Raw genomic sequence first — 20214 nt, 5'->3', positions numbered from 1 at the left:
CTTTGAAGTGAGTTTGTTTTGTTTTTCTAGTCTTTAGAACCCCAGCATTTCATACTTTTCTCTAAAAACAAGCTTTATTTTATTTCACTGGACACTGGCCATTTTTCTTGATATTTTTAACCTGGTATTATCTTATCTTTCAGGGCAAACACTGTATACTTGATGTATCGGGAAATGCTATTAAGCGGTTACAAGTCGCCCAGCTCTATCCCATCGCCATCTTCATAAAGCCCAAGTCTCTGGAACCTCTGATGTAAGTGGAGGACCAAAGTCCTCATGCAGCTCCCTGCTCCAAATTACACAGCAATCAGCAGCAGTTTGTCACAGAGGCTTATAGGCAGGAAATGCCTGTGTTGATCATTAAGCATTTCCCCTTTTTAATACATGTATACTAAACTTTTTGAGTCAGTAATTCTTTACCATCTTACAAGTTGCTTTAACCTTTACATTTTTTATTTGTTGATAGCTTCATTTGGTCCAAGAATTTTTTGGGGGGTGGAGGGGGCAATTATTTGAGTTTCTAGTTTTGGTTTTTGCAGATGACAAGTGACCATTGTTTTTATATTGTCTCTTAACTTTGAGAACAGTTTCACAGGTAAATCTTTAAATGTGGGCTTTTTGTTTTGTTTTGTTTTGTTTTGATACAGGGCACAAAGAACACTTCCTAACTCTTTCCATTGACATTTTCCATCACCCTTAGTAGAATTCTGACTCTATGTTAAAACATACAGACCATGGTTATTAACAGCCTTCTCTGGCGCATGACTATGACTATAACTATCCTTTAATATACCCATCTCTACATCTGTACAAATATATCGGCATGGGAAATGCACGGTTCTGATTTTTTTTCAAAGCATTTCCAAAGGTCTTGTAAAATACCTTTCTTCAAAGAACAATAAATAAACTAGGCAGCTAATCATGATCTGACAGAACACCCCTCTAAGCAACCCTACATAGAACACCCCTCTAGGCAACCTAAGGTAACTGTGAAACTACTGTAGGGAATGGTAGCAGAACAGAGAGGCCACAGCAGAGATGTGAAAAAGAGCCAGCTCTTTGCGCTGCCAATGATCCTTCATATAACCCCAGCACAAATTGCCTGAGCTCCCTAAGATTAGATGTTTACCTATAAAGTAGACATTAACATGTACCTAAGAGAGAGGGCTGAATATGAGAGGCTCATAGAGTCCTCGTCAAAATAAGTACTCAGGAAATAGTAGTATTATTGCAAAAGATATGCAGTTACTTTTTATGGAGCATTAATTCAATCGTATCATTATCAAACACATAAGTAGATTCCAGAAAATTGCCAGATGACGTCAGTTACAAGAGCCTAGTTCAAATGCTGCTTCCAGGCAGGCCTCAGGAGAATCTTGTTGGACTGAACCATACAGAACACCCTGGAAAATAATGCTTATGGAAAGATTATAAATATAGAAGGTATTTATTCCCAAAGATGAAAGCTATTGTTTTCTGAGGGTAGCAGCTACCTGTTTGGTCTCCTCTGAGGATAAAGCTGCAAATTGAGCCACAGCAGTTGGAATGGCAGCTGAGAAAATTAACATAACCTAAAATGCATAGTTGATCTCTGGGGAAATCACCAGAGTTTTATCCTAAAAGAAGAATATATCCCCAGAAGTAAAGGTAAACAAAGTTTTTTGCCAAGATAAGTAAATAAAATTAGGAGGCCAACAGGAAAACATTAACTACAATTACCACATAGAAAACTGTGTATTCATGATAAAAGAGTGCTCCTGTTATTACTCCGACAGCACATGTTAAACTTCTCCTGTGTTGGGTATTACATAAACTTAGCTAATGACCACAAATGTCATTATGTAAAAGTGATTTATAAACTGTAGACAGCCACACAAAGCTATGCAATATTAACATTAAGAGGAGAAAAGTAGTGCTCGCCTCCTGGGAACAGCATCGTAAAAGCTCATTTCAGAAATAGAAATTATTCCACATCATAAACACACAGCAGGACTGATGACCACCCAGGGAAGTAAAGCCTAAGGGGCCAAGAGCTGTGGCACATTTAGTCCAGTGTGACTCTGGGAGACAGCCCATCTGGTACTCAGTGGAAGATCTACTCCTTCCACAACTACGAGATGACTTATTTAGTTTCTGCCTTGGGGCCCTATCACAGGCACTTATCACCAAGGAAAATTAAGCATGCCAAAGGCTAGATGCCACAATGAGGACAGTGTCTTTGGCATAATTTGCTGCGACCATATTCATGGCTCTCCACTGCAGTTAATGGCACTCAGCCCTGTGCAATCTCATTACTAAAGAAAGGCTGGCTGTTTAAGGTTCACTCTCTCCTGGAGCTTTTACCTCAGGAGCAATGCTGTCAGGAATTGCCCATTCCCTGGGAAGGGGCAAAGCTCGGTCAGCTGGAACACAAGCATGGCAGCTGTCACAATGAGACAGGGACACGCCATCAAACACATTACTTCTCACTCGCATCATTCACAGAGCTTATTAGCAAGCACACAGCTGCCTTTTCAGAGGAACGTAAATTCAAGGGCATGTATGAAAGAGATGTTTTCCTAATGTGCTGCCTCCTGACTTCTGTACCTGCCCCATAAAAAAGAGAAGCTTGCCTGTGCCCATGTAGCCTACCACCACCAATGGTCTTTTATGGCTTTAGACTCATGATCCATTGTGTTTACTCCCTACTTGTATCTATCATAAATATGTTTATTTGCCTCACTTATCATTTATTCCTTCACTCACTCGTTCAGCAAGTGTTGAGTCAACCTAATGAATAAGCCACAGGTTCCTCCCTCAAAGAACTTGAAGCTTAGGCATGAACTCTGAGGAACAGATTGAGAGTATTTATAGCAACAACGGTTCAGGAAATACCTACTTTGGACTTCAGCTCTCAGTGGCATCCAAACCCATGTCCAACCTCTGTCTTCACATAACCATGTTTCAGAGGATACCAAGCTTTAGTATAATATGGCATCTGCCAGACTGTGGTTTCAAGAAGCAGCTCCAGTTCTCACTCTAGAACTCCTGGTTACTTTACAGACAACCTTAGGGGTGTCCCCTCACTACTTCAAGCTCCTTGCAATAGAAAAGGGATTGACTAAGCCCAAGCATTCCAACCCTGAATCTCTGGCCCCTAAGTGGCATGCAAGGCCCAGATGCTTTCAAAAATGTACCTAAGCAGCCAAACAAAATGTCTATTCATTTGGTTGAACCTTTACTTTCAATGCCTAGAGACCCTGAGAAGATACACTAATACTGGTTAGGAATTAATAAATTCATTGTAGAGAGAACTAGAAAAATATCCTTTCTCCTCCTAACTTCTTTGTCCTTAAAACTAGGTAGCACTTAAGTTATCATGTGTTCAAATAACATCTACATAGTTAATGATAAATCAAAGACATAAAAAAAGTCTTAATAATTCCTTTATAGTCATATCTGAAAAAAATCAAGCGGGCATCAGAGTTTCTTTTTTGGTGTTGCCTTTTAAATATATTATAATTTATAAATAGTAATCATATGTGTTGATGGGATATGGTATAATAGTTTGATTCATAAATGCAAAATGTAATGGTCAAGTCAGACTCCTCAAGCATTTATCACTTGAGTCTATACTTGAGATCATTCCAAATCCCTATTAGCTGCTTTGAAATAGTCAATTAATCTCTGTCAATAAACATTAGAGACTATTCCTTCTGTCTAACTGTACCCTACACCTACTATGTTAGAGATCCTTCTATACCAAGCTCCTCCATCCATACCAAAGCTCCTCCAACCTAGCTCACCATTTGCCTAGATTGCTAGATTACAGTCTTATTTGAAAATATTGTGGCCCCAGCACTTCTCAGTTATTCTGTGGCTACTGAAGTGTCCACCTTCAGCAGACACTTCTGCTGTCATCTGGTCATAAGAATAGGAAGTTTAGAGTTCTAGTCACTACAGGCATACCTCAACATTGGTAGAAGTTGAGTAGTTAAAGCTGTCGAATACCTCAAGGGTCTGCTTTACTTAGCATAACACTCCAGAAGCTCTATGTGTTTTTGCTCACCAGATTTGCGTGGAGGGTAAAGAGCAGACCTCAAGAGGGATGAAAGCAAGAAACTAAACCTTTTGTAAAGTTAGGACCTGAGAACAAGCAAATCTAGTTCTCTCGGGTGTAGCGCTGCCTAACAAACCCAGGTGCAAAGAGAAACTATTCTCTTTCCTCCCTCTGCCGCTTCTGGAAAACTGTCTTTAATTCTGGGTCTTACATATATTTTAGAGATGTGGAAATTTACTCAAAGTTAGACAAAGGAAGTTTAGGTTCCGAAATACAACAAAGAAGTAGTTGAAGGACAGTCTGTTCTGATGAAGCGGAACCTCCAGCGACACACAAGCACTTCATGTAAATACTCTAAGGCCTGCCTGAGAGGAAGTTTAGTCTCACTCTAGGGACTACAGGGACCAAACAGACCAAGCCAGGGACTACAGATCACAAAGAGGCAGGTTCAGCTTCAATCCAATATTGCACGTGATGCCTGTCCTCCAAGAGAGTGAACGCCCTGGCAAAGAGCCCTCATCAGCTAAAATGATTCCACCAATAATGAGTCCTCAATGAAGCCTCAACAACTGCTAAGATTAAAAAATGCCTCCTGAGGGGTTCTTTTTTTGCTGTGCATTTTAAAATTTGGTATAGTCTCTTTATGTCCTAACATCAAACCCTCGTTCTCTCAGGGAGATGAATAAGCGTCTAACAGAGGAACAAGCCAAGAAAACCTATGACCGGGCAATTAAGCTAGAACAAGAATTTGGAGAATATTTTACAGGTAAGTTTCCTTGGCCCTAGTACTACAAGACAAGAAGATAAATTGCCTGCTGTTGTACTTAGAATGGGTTCCATACTGCTAAATCTAGGCCCCCAAAACCGTCCAGTTGAGATTGCCTAGTAATTTTTTTAATGGTGTCTGCCTTGCCCATTTGGTTTGGGGCTCTGGATTCTCTCTTCTCTGAGTTAGCTCTTAGCTCACTCCCAGTTCTCCACTGGTCCTAAACCACAAATGGCAGTTGTCCCTGAACTATCTCCTGCTATTAAGGAAATCCTAGGCATGATACCTCACGAAACTATCACCCTGATAGATTCAGAAAACTTAAAAGGCTCAACATGGGCAGCAGTCTCTACCTTGAAGACCTCTAGGCCTATCTCCTCAGTCAGCAACATGAGAAGAACACACTTGGAGATGTTTCCATTAATGCCATTTCAAGTCCACTTATTAGTCTATTGACTTTGATATTTTTAAATACATCTTTAGCAACATGCTGCTTTGGGGACAGAATATAAATTTCTTGTGGATGTCCTGAATTCTCTCTGCTTCCCTGTACTCATGAAACACTAATTAAATCCAGAGAGAAACCAGCTTTGGTGGAATTTATCTTGCAGCTGATTCTCAATGGTTTATAAACAAGAGACTGTGTCTGAGACATAGCTCAGTAGTAGAGTGTTTAACTGACTTGTACAAGGCTCCGAGTTTGACCCCTCCAAATATAACACCCTCCAAAATAACATGAAATCTTCCTTTATGAATAACTGACATGAAATGAAATGGGTTTTGTTACGGTTGTTTTGAATCATGTTCAGAATACCAAAGGGGCTAATAGCAAGGAGGTATACAACTATTTTTCCTAAAGTTAATGTTAAGGTATCTCTCAGTAATGTGAGTGATACATCAGTCTAAAAGAGCATCCAGGTGGGAAAAATCAAAAGGCTGCAGAAATGGCTTAGCAGTTAAGAACACTTACTACTCTTCCAGAGGACCCAAGTTCAGTTCCCAGGTGGGAAAATTAAGTCAAAATAACAACTATTTGACTCATAGTTTGCACTTGTGGGTAGATTACCACTCATATGATCTGAAGATTGTTTCTGAATCACAAAGATGTACACCTTAATTCATAATAGCTTGTCTTGAAGCCTTGGTGGCAGATGGATAGTGCTGATGTTTTGGAGACCTAACTCCAACATAGTATTTATTCAAAAGAAACAACAAAATGTGCTTAGATCTATGCTGGGACCTGAGCATTTTAGTAATTTACAGTTTAGCGATTTATGTTTCCTCTTATTTATGTTCCTTATCGGGTATTCACAGTATAAATAGTTCTGTGAGGTAAAAATCTTAATTTACCAAATAACAGTGTTTCTCAGTAGAAGTTTTGGAATTGAAAAGGTTAACTTAACTTTTCCTTCATAACTCTTATTATCTCCATGTCTACAAGCCCTGAGTTTCTACCTGAACTAGAGTGAAGGATAGACCCTCTATAGCCAAACAGGGAACTGTCAGTCTGAAACTGCAGTGTGTTCGGTTCCAGCGCCTGGCTCAGAGTAGGCATCCATGCAACGAACAAGTGATTGATTGCCAGAACTGGGAACACAGAAAGTACTAAGCTGGGGACACATTGATTCCTGACCTAGGGCATGGAGAGAATGCTCCTTTTAAGCATCACTGACATGACTGCACTTGTGTGACCATTCTTTCTTACTTTTCTTACTCACTGGAAGGGGACATTAAGCTTCCTGATGAGTTATCTGTCACTGATTTGAGCTTCTGTTGGGTGAGAAATCATTGTCCTTCCCCCAAGGGAATGCCTCCTAATTCTGGGTGTTTTTGTCTTTGTAACAGCTATTGTTCAAGGAGACACCTTAGAAGATATATATAACCAATGCAAGCTTGTTATTGAAGAGCAGTCTGGGCCTTTCATCTGGATTCCCTCAAAGGAAAAGTTATAAATTAGCTACTGCACCTCTGACAACGACAGAAGAGCATTTAGAAGAACAAAATATATATAATATAATACTTGGAGGCTTTTATGTTTTTGTTGCATTTATGTTTTTGCAGTCAATGTGAATCCTTATGAATGTACAACACAAACTGTGTGAAGCCATGAGGAGACAGAGGGGCCAAAGGGTGGGACGGAAGAGACATTGCAGTATGCAGGAAGGCTTTGGTTTGCTCAAAGTACCAGGTGTAGGGAAGAACCTCTGAAGAGCTCTCTGCCCTAGAGATGGGCAGCCTTCTCACCCCAGCAGATGTCCAGAGCTGAGTTAGCTGCTGAGCTCTCTGTGTTTTTTGCTTTAAGAAAAGTTGCCAGCACTCAAACCTCACCAACCTTCCCCTTCCCCACCTCTGTAATTGGTACACTTGGAATTTTATAACTATGCACATCCTTTGATTTCTTAACAAGCAAAGGAAATAAGGAAACCAGAAAAGAGTCACTTTGGAGACGACATACTATCAGGGGAGGATGATTGCTTAGCTTCCTTGGCTGGCATGTGCAAAGATAAGTGTGCCGTAAAATTGATGACTTGTGTGGAGGACTAACCTTACTGAGGAGGGGATTCCACCTGGACTAGCTTTATGATTGTCGATTGTCTACTTTGCCATTTATAAACTGAAAGAAGGCACTAAAGATGAGAATAATTTATACAATAAAATATATTAAATGTATAGAAATGAATTTCTATAGGTTAAAAGTTTTGTGAACTATTTTGTAAAGACTAAAATACCATTGAAAGACTAAATGTACGCACTCTCAGCAGACGATCAAATTCAAGAATCTAAGGCTGCACTCCCTTTTGTTGCCGATGATCCATTCAGAACATCTGAGTTCCCTCCAGGTCTGACAAAGACTTCCCCCTCACTCACCTCCCTCCTCGCCCATGCGCACTAGCACACTAGCGATACACTCTTATGGAACACATACCTTAATAAGTTACCTTCATGGATATTTTTGAAAGAGACTTTTTGTTACTTTTTTTTTTAAGCTGATTGCTGTTCAGAGACAAAATCATGCAATTTGTCAAAAGAGAACAATTGCTTTCCTCGAGTTAAATAGCCTGAGCCAACCATGGAGATAGACAAATTCAACTTTGTTCCTAGTCACTTGCATACAGTTCAAGAACCATTCAGTATTCTGGCAAACCATAAGTCATTAGGATTATCTTTTCTTTGTTTCACAGAGCAACTGAGTGTTTTTGTAACAGCCCAGGTTGGCATTACAGGGGGAGATCTGTCCTAAGATGCACTATTTCTCTGAGGAAGAGAAAAAAGAGAAGTTATCTAGTTGGGAGTGGTGAGGGATGCGCTTTTCTTGGTTCAGAATATAGGGTAAAGAGAACCACAAAGCAAGGATGATTATGACTTTGAGCTCAACCAATTGAACTGCCTTCCTTAGGGCTGCACCTGGACCAAGTTCATTTTTCTAACAATTATAATAATGATTATTTATTATTCGGGAGGTGGGAAAACCCTCCCGAAGCCTATACGCTGAAACATAAGAGTTAGCTTCCCACTTTAGCGCTGATGGTGACGTCAGCACTGGTTCTGCCCAAGGTGTTCAGAGAGAGACTTTTTAGTGTTATTAATAACTACTCATATCTGGGTTCTATGCATGCCCAGACTAAGCCCCATCGCCTTATTTCTGGGGTACATCAAGACCTGGCAGGGATTCTGCCACACTGTGCAGCCAACCAGCATGTAAGCTGGAGTACAAGAACAAAAGACAGAACCATCAGAGTGATGGGGCTTCTCAGTTAGAACATCGGGGCTTAAAACCGAGAGTCTCTTTCCAAAATCAAGGATCTTCATACCATCGTCTGCCTAGCTGCAGTCACCAAAACAAACATTAAAATGCGAAAGTATGCATCTACCTATAGTTTTGAGGCTGCCTTTGCCAATGAAAGAGGTAATAAGCAGCCATACATTTTCCCCCCTCATATGAAAATTCAGTTTTCCAGAGATAGCCTTAGAGGGCTCAAAACATTAAAAGACGTGTCCATGTCTGCAACTCACCAGTTTCAGGTCAAGGCCAACTTCCATCAATATTGCTCTCAGAAGTTTTCTGCCACTAGAATGCCATTCCTGATCCCAGCTCTCTTTATAGGCCGCCATGATAACTTCTTTGGTTTCTCCACTGAGCATGCAACCATTTACCTTAGAGGACTGTCATTAATGAGTAGATGTTTTCTCCAGTTGTGTGATGTGCTTTCCATTGGATAGTATTGCTGTGGCTGAGTACAATCAAATTGAACCACAAACCATTGGTTTTGTAGTAATATAATTATTTATTTTCCCAGTGTAGATGCTTCCAGATTAGCATTAGCACTGATTTTTTATGTAGATTTATATAAATATATATACATATATATTTGCTTGAAGAATCACCAAGCACATTGGTGAGAGGGTCTTTTCCTGTAGAAGTCACACATCCATCCTGTTGTGTCGTCTTGCACCTCCCAATGTTGAGGTCTCTATGGCTCCAAAGAACTGGTGTATTTTGCAGCAAATCTGACAACATATTTAGAAATGGCATGAAAGTCACCCAGATCACATCTGGTGCAAATGCACCTGGAGCCTTGGGCCAGACTGGTGCTAACACTGCAAACTTTGTCCGGAGCTCTCTCCAATCTGAAGGCTTGCGGGGGGCACAGTGTCACCTTCACATGCTGGGCCCTTTCGGAAAAGTGCCAGATCGTGTCACTGGTGCTATTTTTCATGCTCTGGTACAATGTGTAGCACCATGGGGGTCTCAGCTTTACCAAAACCGAAATCCCACCTTTCAGCCAATTATTGCTGAGGCATTTGCTGATTGCCCTTTTCCATGAGATTGATGGCCTATTTATTCTTGGAAGGCCTTTTCTCCCAGACCCAAATTCAGGGGCTGGCTCTATCCACTTGGCAAGGCCATCTAGATGAAGCTGCACTCGGGTGCCTCTGTGAGCTGTCTTAGATCCTACTGCCAGCCCTTCAGGACTGAGCCAAGGAGTACTCTGTACACCTCTGGCTCTCACTTATTTCGCCCCCTCATTTTTCCTACCACTTCCATTCTCTCATCGGCTCTGTCATTTTGGTCGTCTCCTTTTATCCTCCCTGGGTCATGGACCTTGCCCCTCCTCCCTCCTCTTTCTTTCTCTGTCCATCTCTCCTTTACCACCATCTCCTGTTCCCCTCCTTATTCCTCCCTCCCACACTTACCTGCTCTCTTCTCTTCTCACATAGCTCTGATCATCGCTACATCCCACTCTTTCGTTTTCCTGTCCTATAAAGGGCTCATGGCTGATTCAGACAGCAAGTCCACACAATGGACTAACGACACAAATACTTGGGGTCACCATTTTACTTACTCAGCCCAGAAAGCAAAGCTGAGTGTGAGGCCCTGACCTGGAGCCGGCCTGCACCACTGTCCTGGCAGTGCTGATGCAAGAGCTGTGGGCCCCTGGCACCTGGAAGCCTCTGCCTGGACCTGTCTCCAGGGACTCCCTCCCAGCCCCACCCAGGCTGAGGACGCTTTCTTTTAACAGAGGCACACTCTGGCCCCAACAACTATTGTAACAAACCTCACTGAAGCCATGACACCGCCCTGGTTTGGAGAGAGAGATTCCCCCTACTTTCTTTTTCTCACCTCCATGTGAAGTGCCCCCCCCACCTCTGCTTTTCAGCTGGTGATTGCTCTGGTGAGATTGGATGAACTTACTAGTGAAAGGACATCTTTCCTGTCTTGGTCCTGCCTAAAATTTCTACAAAATGCATTTAAGCCCAGGACTAAGGCTAGTTCCTAAATTTATTACACTAATGAGTCACTCCTGGGGAGGCATCAGCTCCCTTAAAGCATGTGGAGTATCTCCTGTGACAACAGATTTTCCAGGACACTCCATAGAGAATTCTGTGGATCTGCATTAATTAAGTGTACGGTGTAGATGGTATGCATACCATGTATACACATTACATGAGGTATGATTCAACATGGTTGGAAACACATACACACTTCAGTCTGTAAATATCCTTCCTCACTGAAACCTGTGCTTCAGAAATCATTTCTTGTACAGCTGTGCAGTTTCTTGTAGCAGCTGAAGACAAGCTAAGACAGGCAGATAATTTAGACAAAGATCAGCTACAAGAGTGCAGTGTCTCCCTCGCAGCTCATGTGGACAGACAACCAAATGGCAAGGTTGACTCCCGATGGGATGGAAAACTTTTCTTCTTTTCAAATTTGTGTTTCCTAAGTGTATCTTAACTTCTGAGTGCACCAGGTTGTACCCATTAGATCCTTTTACTATGACAATTCTGTGCTTCTCTGACAGGATGTTTCTCCATTGAGCTGGAACGCAGGAGGGGAGGGAGAGAGGGAGGGGGAATTACTCCTTGCCTGGCTGGAGTTTACAGAGAATCTGCACAGCTTACACTCCTGTTAAGTGTAAATATTCAACACTTCCTTTCCATTTGTGTAAAACAATAAAGCACACACGATTATAAGATCAAGATGTATATTTCATACTCCGTGTGTCCGTGAGTATTTATTGCTTTTCCACATGTCAGTGGCGGCCCCATTGTAAAACTGCTTGATAGAGTGTTTATAAACGTCGTGGTTTTCTTATATAAGTATTAAAACATTTCCTACTTTATAGCAAAATTATATTCTCCCAGAGCATAGTTTGTGTTATTTCATAAGAGACTCACTCATTTCTATTTTTACCAAGTATGTCTGATTTCAGAGCTAAAATGCACTTAGAGTGTATTTGCACTGAAAAATATTGGCACTACTGAGAGGAACTGAATGGGCTGCATTTGCATATTTTTAAATATTTGATTATCATCTTGCCTGCTTCTAATCAGAATATTTTTCAAGAATGAATAATGTACTAAAAGTTAGGCTTTCTAGGATATACCTTTATATGAAGAAAAAAATTTCCCAATATAGAAAATGCTAAGAATGAGGGGGTTTTTTCCCCTTTGTCTAATACTTAAAGCACAAAGAAAGACCTAATTTGGAGACACAATGTCATTATCTATACATCCTGGGGCCACAAAATATACCAGCACCAAAGAGCTGAGCACATAAAAAATGTCATGTGAAGGAACCTAGTTCTGCCAGTCCTAAATTCTCTGGTCTAAACCTACTCTGCCATCTTGGCATTTAGGTAACACAGACGTTAGAGTTGAAGGCCCAAAACAAACTCCTCCCATGGAAGGTGTGAAAATGTTTCCGTCAATGCAATCACTCTCAAGTATGACATGGAATACATTATCACATAATTGGAACACCAATTCCGAATCCAGCTCAGTTGATCATAGCATCCTGGCCATCACTGTGAGCCAGCAAGAATGATGAATGATGCTGTCCTAAGCACTTAGTGGTAAACAGCCTCTCAGTTTAACACACTGAGGCTGCAAGACCAGTGCAGCCTGGTACCTGCAGTTGCAGTAATTTAATTATTGTTAATATCCATTCAGGCTTGTCTGCTTTATTATTAATGTTATTCTTCACAAAAGTCAGATTAGTTTCAATAGAAAGTATTCAGAAGAAAAAGGCTGAAGGAGGCTCTGGCTTTTGTGTCCTCTTTCTTTTTTTTTTTTTTTTTTTTTTTTTTTTTTGGTTTTTCGAGACAAGGTTTCTCTGTGTAGCTTTGCGCCTTTCCTGGAACTCACTTGGTAGCCCAGGCTGACCTCGAACTCACAGAGATTCGCCTGGCTCTGCCTCCCGAGTGCTGGGATTAAAGGCGTGCGCCACCACCGCCTGGCAACCTCTTTCATTTTTTTTAGTCATGCTCACTCTAGAAGTCTCAAAGGCTAGAATTGAGCTGCACATCTCTGAACCTAAATGGGTCTAGCTAAGAATCTGACCTGTTAACAGGTCCCCCACAGACCAGCCATCCAGTGATAGAACATAAATGACCAAGGCACAAAACCAAGGAAGACTTGTCGAGGGAGATATCTCCTTTCTTGATACAACCAGACAGTCTCCAAAGGGAAGGATATTTTCCACAGGTCAGAAAATATGGAGCTTGGTAGTATCAATGCCACCCTGCAACTCCCCTCTCTTAAGGACATCTCAGAAGGTAGCACTGCTATCATTAAACTGACCTCTCCTCTCTCCCTTACAACTTATGTCAAAACTAAGTTCTGCCCCTAATTCCCTTAGCATAGTTAAGACAAAGTTAGAATAATTCAGTGAATTTTGCTAGATCTTTGGAATAACAAAGAGAAATAAATGATCATTTGAACTATGATATGAGTTTAGTGCCCATGTCTGACAAAGGCCATCTTTCCCCCAGCTTCCCAGGAGTTCTCCCCAACATACAGCAGAATCATCCATCCCTTTGTGTCCACAGCTGACCCAGCAGTGGAGGTGTCAGGTGAGCTGTCTATAATCTCCATCCCTTTTGCTTCCACATACTCATTGCAAATAGAAGCAACTCACTGTGATTAACTGTGATTGCTTTTTCACAGTAACCTTTAATGGACAAATGATCTTGAGCATATCTCAGTACTCAAGGCCAAGAGTACCACTTCCCTCCTACCTTTACAGACAAGACCTATCTTCCCAGTTCTGGGTGTATGGTTGGATAATTGATCAGTTGGTAAACAGAATCTGTTCTTTAAGGCCTGTTTGTATATGCTGCACAGTAAAAATCTAATCTTATCAGGGGTTAAACACAACCAGGATTTCCTCTAGCATCCATCTACAATCCATCTAAAAGGAGAGAGAAGGGGGAAAGTATTTTATTTTCAAGGAGGCAGTTTAAATTCCTTGTGATCCTCAAAAGCAAACAATAATAAAAATGTCCTTAGTGTGGAATTAGAGTTTCAGGAAGAGGGAGTCATTGATTCCATGAAAATATGAAACCAGTTTTATTATCTTTATACTCCACAGAATTTTAGGTAGTCAAAATTCAAACCACAAACTATTAAAGACAAAGACCATGGGCCTGACATCAGATTTGAAAGTAATTTAGGTAACATTATAAGAAGGTACTGCCTTGGAAATCCTAGTGGAGATGGCGCTCTAAGCTAGAAGTTAAAACTATCAAAACTTTCGGGGAATGGGCATGGCGGCAAGCATAATCTGTGGACAGGTTACAGGACTATTAAAGACACAGGTATAGGTCATGAAAAGCAAACAATCTAATCAGGAGTATAAGATTGTAGAAAAGTGTGTCTTGTGTAAAACTGAAGTCAGTTGGCACATTAAGAATTGGAGTATTAAGGCTGGGGGTGGTGATGCATATCCTTTAATCTCAGTACCAGAAGCAGAGGCAGGAGGATCTTCATGAGTTTGAGACCAGCCAGATCAATAGAGAGTATTCCAGGCTAGTCAGAGCTACATAGTGAGCCCTGTCTCAAAATTTAAAAAAAAAAAAAAATCAATTGAGTATTCAGGCCAACATTTTATTCAAAGGCTAGCTAGCAGTTGCATAAATAAAATTTTCCAAGTAAGGCCACCTAGGTGGCTCAGTGGGTAAAGATGCTTGTCACATAAGCCTAGCCATCAAGTTCTATCTCTAGAACCCCCCTGAAGGCAGAAGGAGAGAACAGACTCCTGCAAGTTGCCCTCTGACCTCTACATGTGCACTGGGGCTCACACACACACACACACACACACACACACACACACACACACACACATCATGCACATACACACATAATGATAATAAATTCAAACTTATAAAAAGAATTTCCAAAGAAGCTGAAGTGTTTAGTTATTTATCATTATCATTCCTTATATTTTTTGGCCAAATAATAAACATTCGCCTACAGCCAGATCTATTTACATGCCTCTGTAAAATGTAAAACAAAATACATAGAGTAATCAGTCTTCTCAAGGAATATAATTCCTTTCATAGAGATGTAAAAGAAAAAAAATCATTGTAACATAGAAACTCTGAAACAAATTGGTGAGCACACAAAAACCCTGAAAGGGTGATGTTGACATCTGGAAACAACTCACTCACATGCTAACAGTTTGCTCCATTGCTCACACATGTGGGGAACCTTGTCTCTATAGAAAAACAAATCCTCTCTCTCTCTCTCTCTCTCTCTCTCTCTCTCTCTCTCTCTCTCTCTCTCTCTCCCTCTCCCTCTCCCTCTCCCTCTCCCTCTCCCTCCCCCTCCCCCTCTCCCTCTCCCTCTCTCTCTCCCTCTCTCTCTTCCTCTCCCCCCTCTCTCTTCCTATCTCTCTCTCTCCATTTTTTAAGATAGACTCTTGTGATGCAGCCCTGGCTGACCTGATGTTCATTATATAACTGTCCAGGCTGGATGCAAGCTCATAAGCAAGAGTCCTGCCTCAGCCTCCTATGTTCTAGGATTAAATGTGTCTGTGTCACTTTGTCAAGCTCTAAACTGAGTCTCTTCCCTTATATTCCTGAGTCTGCCAATCCTGTGCATCTCATCCCCATTCAATTTTGTTGCTCACCTCACTGGACTATGTATATTTTGGTTTGGTTTGGTTGGGTTGGGTTGGGTTTGCTTTGGTTTAGTATGGTATGGTTTGGTTCAGTCTTGCAGCTTCAGATCCAGTGGCAGTCATAGCTACAGATTAAGTCCAGCCCATGGGAATATGTTGATTTAAATGAGGTGACCCTCAAAGTCTTAGACCTTTGAATACTTAGTCCCCACTTGGTGGTGCTGTTTGGAGAGGCTTAGGAGGTGTGGCCTTATTAGAAGAAATATGTCACTGGAGGCAGACTGAGAGTTTAAAGACTCAAGCCATTGTTCGTTCATTCTCTCTACTTTGTGCTTGCAGTTTAAGATGTGAGCCTTCAGCTTCCTGTCCCTACCATCATACTTTCACTGCATCATCATAGACTCTAACCCTCTAAAAACATAAGCCCAAATGAACTCTTTTATAAGTTGCCTTGGTCATGGTGTTTCATCACAGCAACAGAAAAATAATAACACTTGCCCAGTGAGAAGTAGGGAAAAATGTCTTCTTCAACCATCAGAAATGGGTCCCTGCAACTGCTGGCCAAAAAGTCTTGGCTTCAACCCTGTATATCAGGAGCTTGCCACAAACCAGAAAAGCTGCCCAACCTCTGCTACCATCTATGTTTAGTCTGGGAACTAGGAAAAGGCTGATCCCCAACACAGCCTTGAAGTTCTGTCTATGGAGTGCTTAAAAAACTTGATCCCTTGAATCAAAAGAAGGTCTTATTTATGACCTTCATCTCCAGGATCATGCCAACCAATGCTACATGCCTCAGTTCCACAACTATTTGTGATCCAGTGAATCAGAGACATTGCTTCCACATCATTCAGCCCCAAGATGACAAATAGAAAAGCTACAAGACCTGACTCCAGGGTTGGTCAACCCATGGGACCTAGAGAAGATATCCTCCACATTCTACATTATCTAGAAGCAAGTATATCTGTGCTACAAGATGAAATGTTCTCTACATGTGCCTAGCCACAGATAAGAAACTTCTCCTCCATAGCCTGTGAACATGTGACTGCAGGTTCTTGTACCCAGAGTCCTAACATAATTTCTGTTTGCTCCTTGCTTCTTGGAAAAAGTACTATCTTGGCCCTACATTTTCAGAAAAGTGACCACCAGCACTGCAAGCCCCAGTACCACCAACTAGCACACTGGACCTAGGGAAGTCTCCTTTTCCTCAAAACCTTGAGCCTGTTGCCAGTAAAGAACTCAATAGACAAACAGAGTTTGCATAGAACTCAATAGACAAACAGAGTTGCATAGAACTCAATAGACAAACAGGCACAAGAAAAAGAAATGAAAATCAAACTTTATCACAACAACAACAAAAAAGCTATCACATAACAAAGGCAATAAAGAGAGGCAGAAAAGAATTAAGAATATACTTGAGATTAAAGAAATGTCCAGGCCACACCTGCCAGAAGACCAGGTAGGCCAGCTACCCACAGACCTTCTCTACTCTCTCAGTTCCCTCAGCCAGACACTCCCACCCAACCACAGGCCACACCTACCAGAAGACCAACTAGACTGTTTGCCCTCAGACCCTCCTTACTCTCTAGCTTCCAACAGACTCAGTCCTCAGTTGTCACCCATGCCTGTCACTATGTCCCATTCCCCAACTCTAGCAGACACCCCCTGCCCAACTACAGGTCATGCCTGCCAAAGATCAGCTAGGCCATCTGCCTGAGGGACCTTTCCCACTTTCTTGGTTCCCTTCAGCAGATACCTGGTACCCAACCACAGGTCAACCAATCAGAAAGGACCTGGTAGGCCAGTGACCTAGGGACCTTACCCATTCTCTTGGTTCTCTTGAGTAGAAACCCTCTGCACAAGCATGTTGGCCAAAGACCAGGTATTCTACCCTCCACAGACCTTCCCAACTCTCTAGCTTCTAACAGTCCCAATCCTCAGTTGTCCCTCCCTGACCTCATCCCTGTGCTCCAGCCCCCAATTCCAGCAGACACCCCCTGCCTAAACACAGGCCATGCCTGCCAGAGAACAAGATAGGCTGCCTGCCCATAGACTTTCTCCACTTTCTTGGTTTGCCCCTTCTGACACTATCCCCAATACCATTCCCCTTCTCATTGCCATATCCCAGCCTCCAACTTGGGCAGAGATTCCTTGATGGACCACAGCCCTCACAGCTAGCCACCAGAACTCCAGGTAAGCTACCAACCCACAGACCTTCTCCACTATCTCAGTGCACCCTAACACTATCCCCAATCCCTACTCCCCTTTTTATCACAGTGTACTATCTTCCAACTTAGGTGGAGACTCCCTGCTGGATCAGAAGTCACACAGGCCACCAGAACTCGAGCCCTGAATGTGGGCCTCTAGAGACCCCCTGCTCAACCATTGGCTGTGCATGCCAGAAGACCAGAGAGGAAACAGAAACCAAGGAAGAAAACACCCATCCAAAAAAGGCAAATCCAGAAACCAGAACCTAGACCAGTAATCATCCATATCCAGTGCCTAGATGCTATTATAAGAACACAATCAATAACAGTCAGGGCAATATGTTATCACCAGAGCCTAGCCATCCTACTACAGCAAGCTCTGAATATTCCAACACAGCTGAAGCACAAGAAAAAGATCTTAAAGCCAACTTTATGAAGATGATAGAAGTCCTTAAAGAAGTGAATAAATCAATTAAAGAAATCAAGGGAAAGACCCAAAAAGTGGAGGAAATGAGTAAATCCCTTAAAGAAAGCCAAGGGGGGAAAATACAGTTGAAGGAATCAAGCAAAACCATTCAAGACCTTAGAAAGGGAAATGGAAGCAATAAAGAAAACACAAACTGAAGGAATTCTTTAAGTGGAAAAACTAAAAATGAACAAGAACTACAGATGAAAGCATCACCTACAGAATACAAGAGATGGAAGGAAGAATCTTAGGCACTGAAGATACAATGGAAGAAATAGATACATCAATCAAAGAAAATATTAAATCTAAAAAAATCCTGACACAAAACATCCAGGAAATCTGAGACACTATGAAAAGACCAAACCTTAGAATAACAGGAATCGAAGAAGAAGAATCCAGCTCAGAGGCCCAGAAAATATTTACAACAAAATCATAGGGAGTATTCCTAATGTAAAGGAAATGCCTATAAAGATACAGGAAGCATACAGAACACCAAATAGAATGGACCAGAAAAGAAAGTCCACTCACCAAATAATAATCAAAACACTAAACATATAGAACAAAGAAAGAATATTGAAAGCTGCAAGGGAAAAATAGTAAGGAATATATGAAGGCACACCTATTAGAATTATACTAGACTTCTCAATGGAGACACTAAAATCCAGAAGGGACTGGAAAGATGTAGTTGAAGGGTTTTTCTAGTCCTGCCCATCTCCCACAGCCCCCAGTCCTGCAGCCATTCAGGCCCAAATAAGCACACACAGGCTGATATTATTTTTAAACTATGGCCATGGCAGGCTTTCTTCTAGCTAGTTCTTATATCTTAAATTAACCCATTTTTATTAATCTATGTTTTGCCACGTGTTCTGTGGCTTTACCTGCGTCCCATTACACGTTGCTCCTTGGGCAGATGGCCGGCATCTCTCTCTGCCTTCTTCCTGTCTCTCTAGTTAGAATATCCCACATAACCTTATTCTGCCTCACCATTGGCCAAACAGCTTTATTTATCAACCAACCAAAGTAACACATATTTGCAACATACAGAAAGATATTCTCCCATCAGAATGATGTCCTGCAGACTCTTAGAGACTACAGATGCCAGTCCAGAATACCATATCCAGCAAAACTTTCAATCACCTTAGATGGAGAAAACAAGATATTCCATGATAAAATCAAATTTAAACAATGTCTATCTACAAACTCAGCCCTACAGAAGATACTAGAAAGAAAGCTCCAACCCATGGAGATTAGCTATACCCATGAAGACACAGGAAATAAAGCTCACACCAGCAAAACAAAAAAAAGGTAAGTATGCGCGCGCGCGCGCGCGCACACACACACACACACACACACACACACACACACACACACACACACACAATAACAAGAATTAACAATCTTTGGTCTTTGATATCTCTCAAGACTCACCTCCTCAATAAAAAGACACAGACTAACAGAATGGATGTGAAAACAGGATCTACCCTGTTGCTGCATACAAGAAATATACCTCAACACCAAAGATAGATGTTACTTCAGAGTAAAGGGTTGGATATAGATTTCCAAGCAAATGGACCTAAGGAGCAAGCTGGTGTAGCCATTCTAATATCTAACAAAAGAGACTTCAAACCAAAAATAATCAAAAAAAGATGAGGATGAGTACTTCGTACTCAAAGCCAAAAATCCATCAACATAATGTTTCAATTCTTGACATCTATGCCCCAAACACAAGGGTACCCACAATTGTAAAGGAAACATTACTAAACCTTAAGCCATACATTGACCCTCACACTTTGATAGTGTGAGACTTCAATACCCTGTTCTCACCAATGGACAAGCCATCCAAACAAAAACTAAACAGAGAGATATTGGAGCTATAATAGACATTATAGGAACCAACAGATATCTACAGAATGCTTCATTCAAATACAGAAGACTATACCTTCTCTCAGCACATCCCAGAGCTTTCTCCAAAATTGACAACATGCTCAATCGCAAAGCAAGTCTCAACAGTCACAGGAAAAATGAAATAACTCCCTGCATCCTATCAGACCACCAAGGATTAAAACTGGATATCAACAAGAACAGGAACAACAGAAAGATTACAAACTCATAGAAATTGTCCAACTCTCTACTGAATGAAAAATGAGTCAAGACAGAAATAAAAAAAATTAAAGACTTTCTAGAATTCAATAAAGTGAATACACAATATATCCAAACTTATGGGGCAGAACAAAAGTGGTGCTAAGAGGAAAGTTCATAGCACTAAATAAAAAAAAATGGAGATCTCATACTAGCAACTTAAAAGTTCTAGGACAAAAAGAAGCAAGCATACATAAG

At 41.3% G+C, this 20214-nt stretch overlaps 1 protein-coding gene across 25 annotated transcripts in view; it reads left to right on the top strand.

Moving 5' to 3' along the window:
• The window catches only part of Dlg2 (discs large MAGUK scaffold protein 2), a 1876145-nt gene extending 1864845 nt beyond the window's left edge, over positions 1-11300 (top strand). For all 25 annotated transcript variants that reach the window (XM_037207364.1, XM_037206918.1, XM_037206903.1 and 22 more), the window contains 3 exons: positions 144-253; positions 4714-4805; positions 6651-11300. In XM_037207364.1, coding sequence (XP_037063259.1) covers positions 144-253; positions 4714-4805; positions 6651-6757 — 309 coding nt within the window. In that variant the 3' untranslated portion in view covers positions 6758-11300. The remainder of the gene's footprint in view (positions 1-143; positions 254-4713; positions 4806-6650) is intronic.
• Positions 11301-20214: the final 8914 nt, after the last annotated feature.

This window comes from Peromyscus leucopus, chromosome 1 (genome assembly GCF_004664715.2).
Source record: "Peromyscus leucopus breed LL Stock chromosome 1, UCI_PerLeu_2.1, whole genome shotgun sequence".
Classification (NCBI taxonomy): Eukaryota; Metazoa; Chordata; class Mammalia; order Rodentia; family Cricetidae; genus Peromyscus; species Peromyscus leucopus.
Note: the sequence above shows the minus strand (reverse complement) of the source record. Positions and strands in the feature narration are given on the sequence as shown.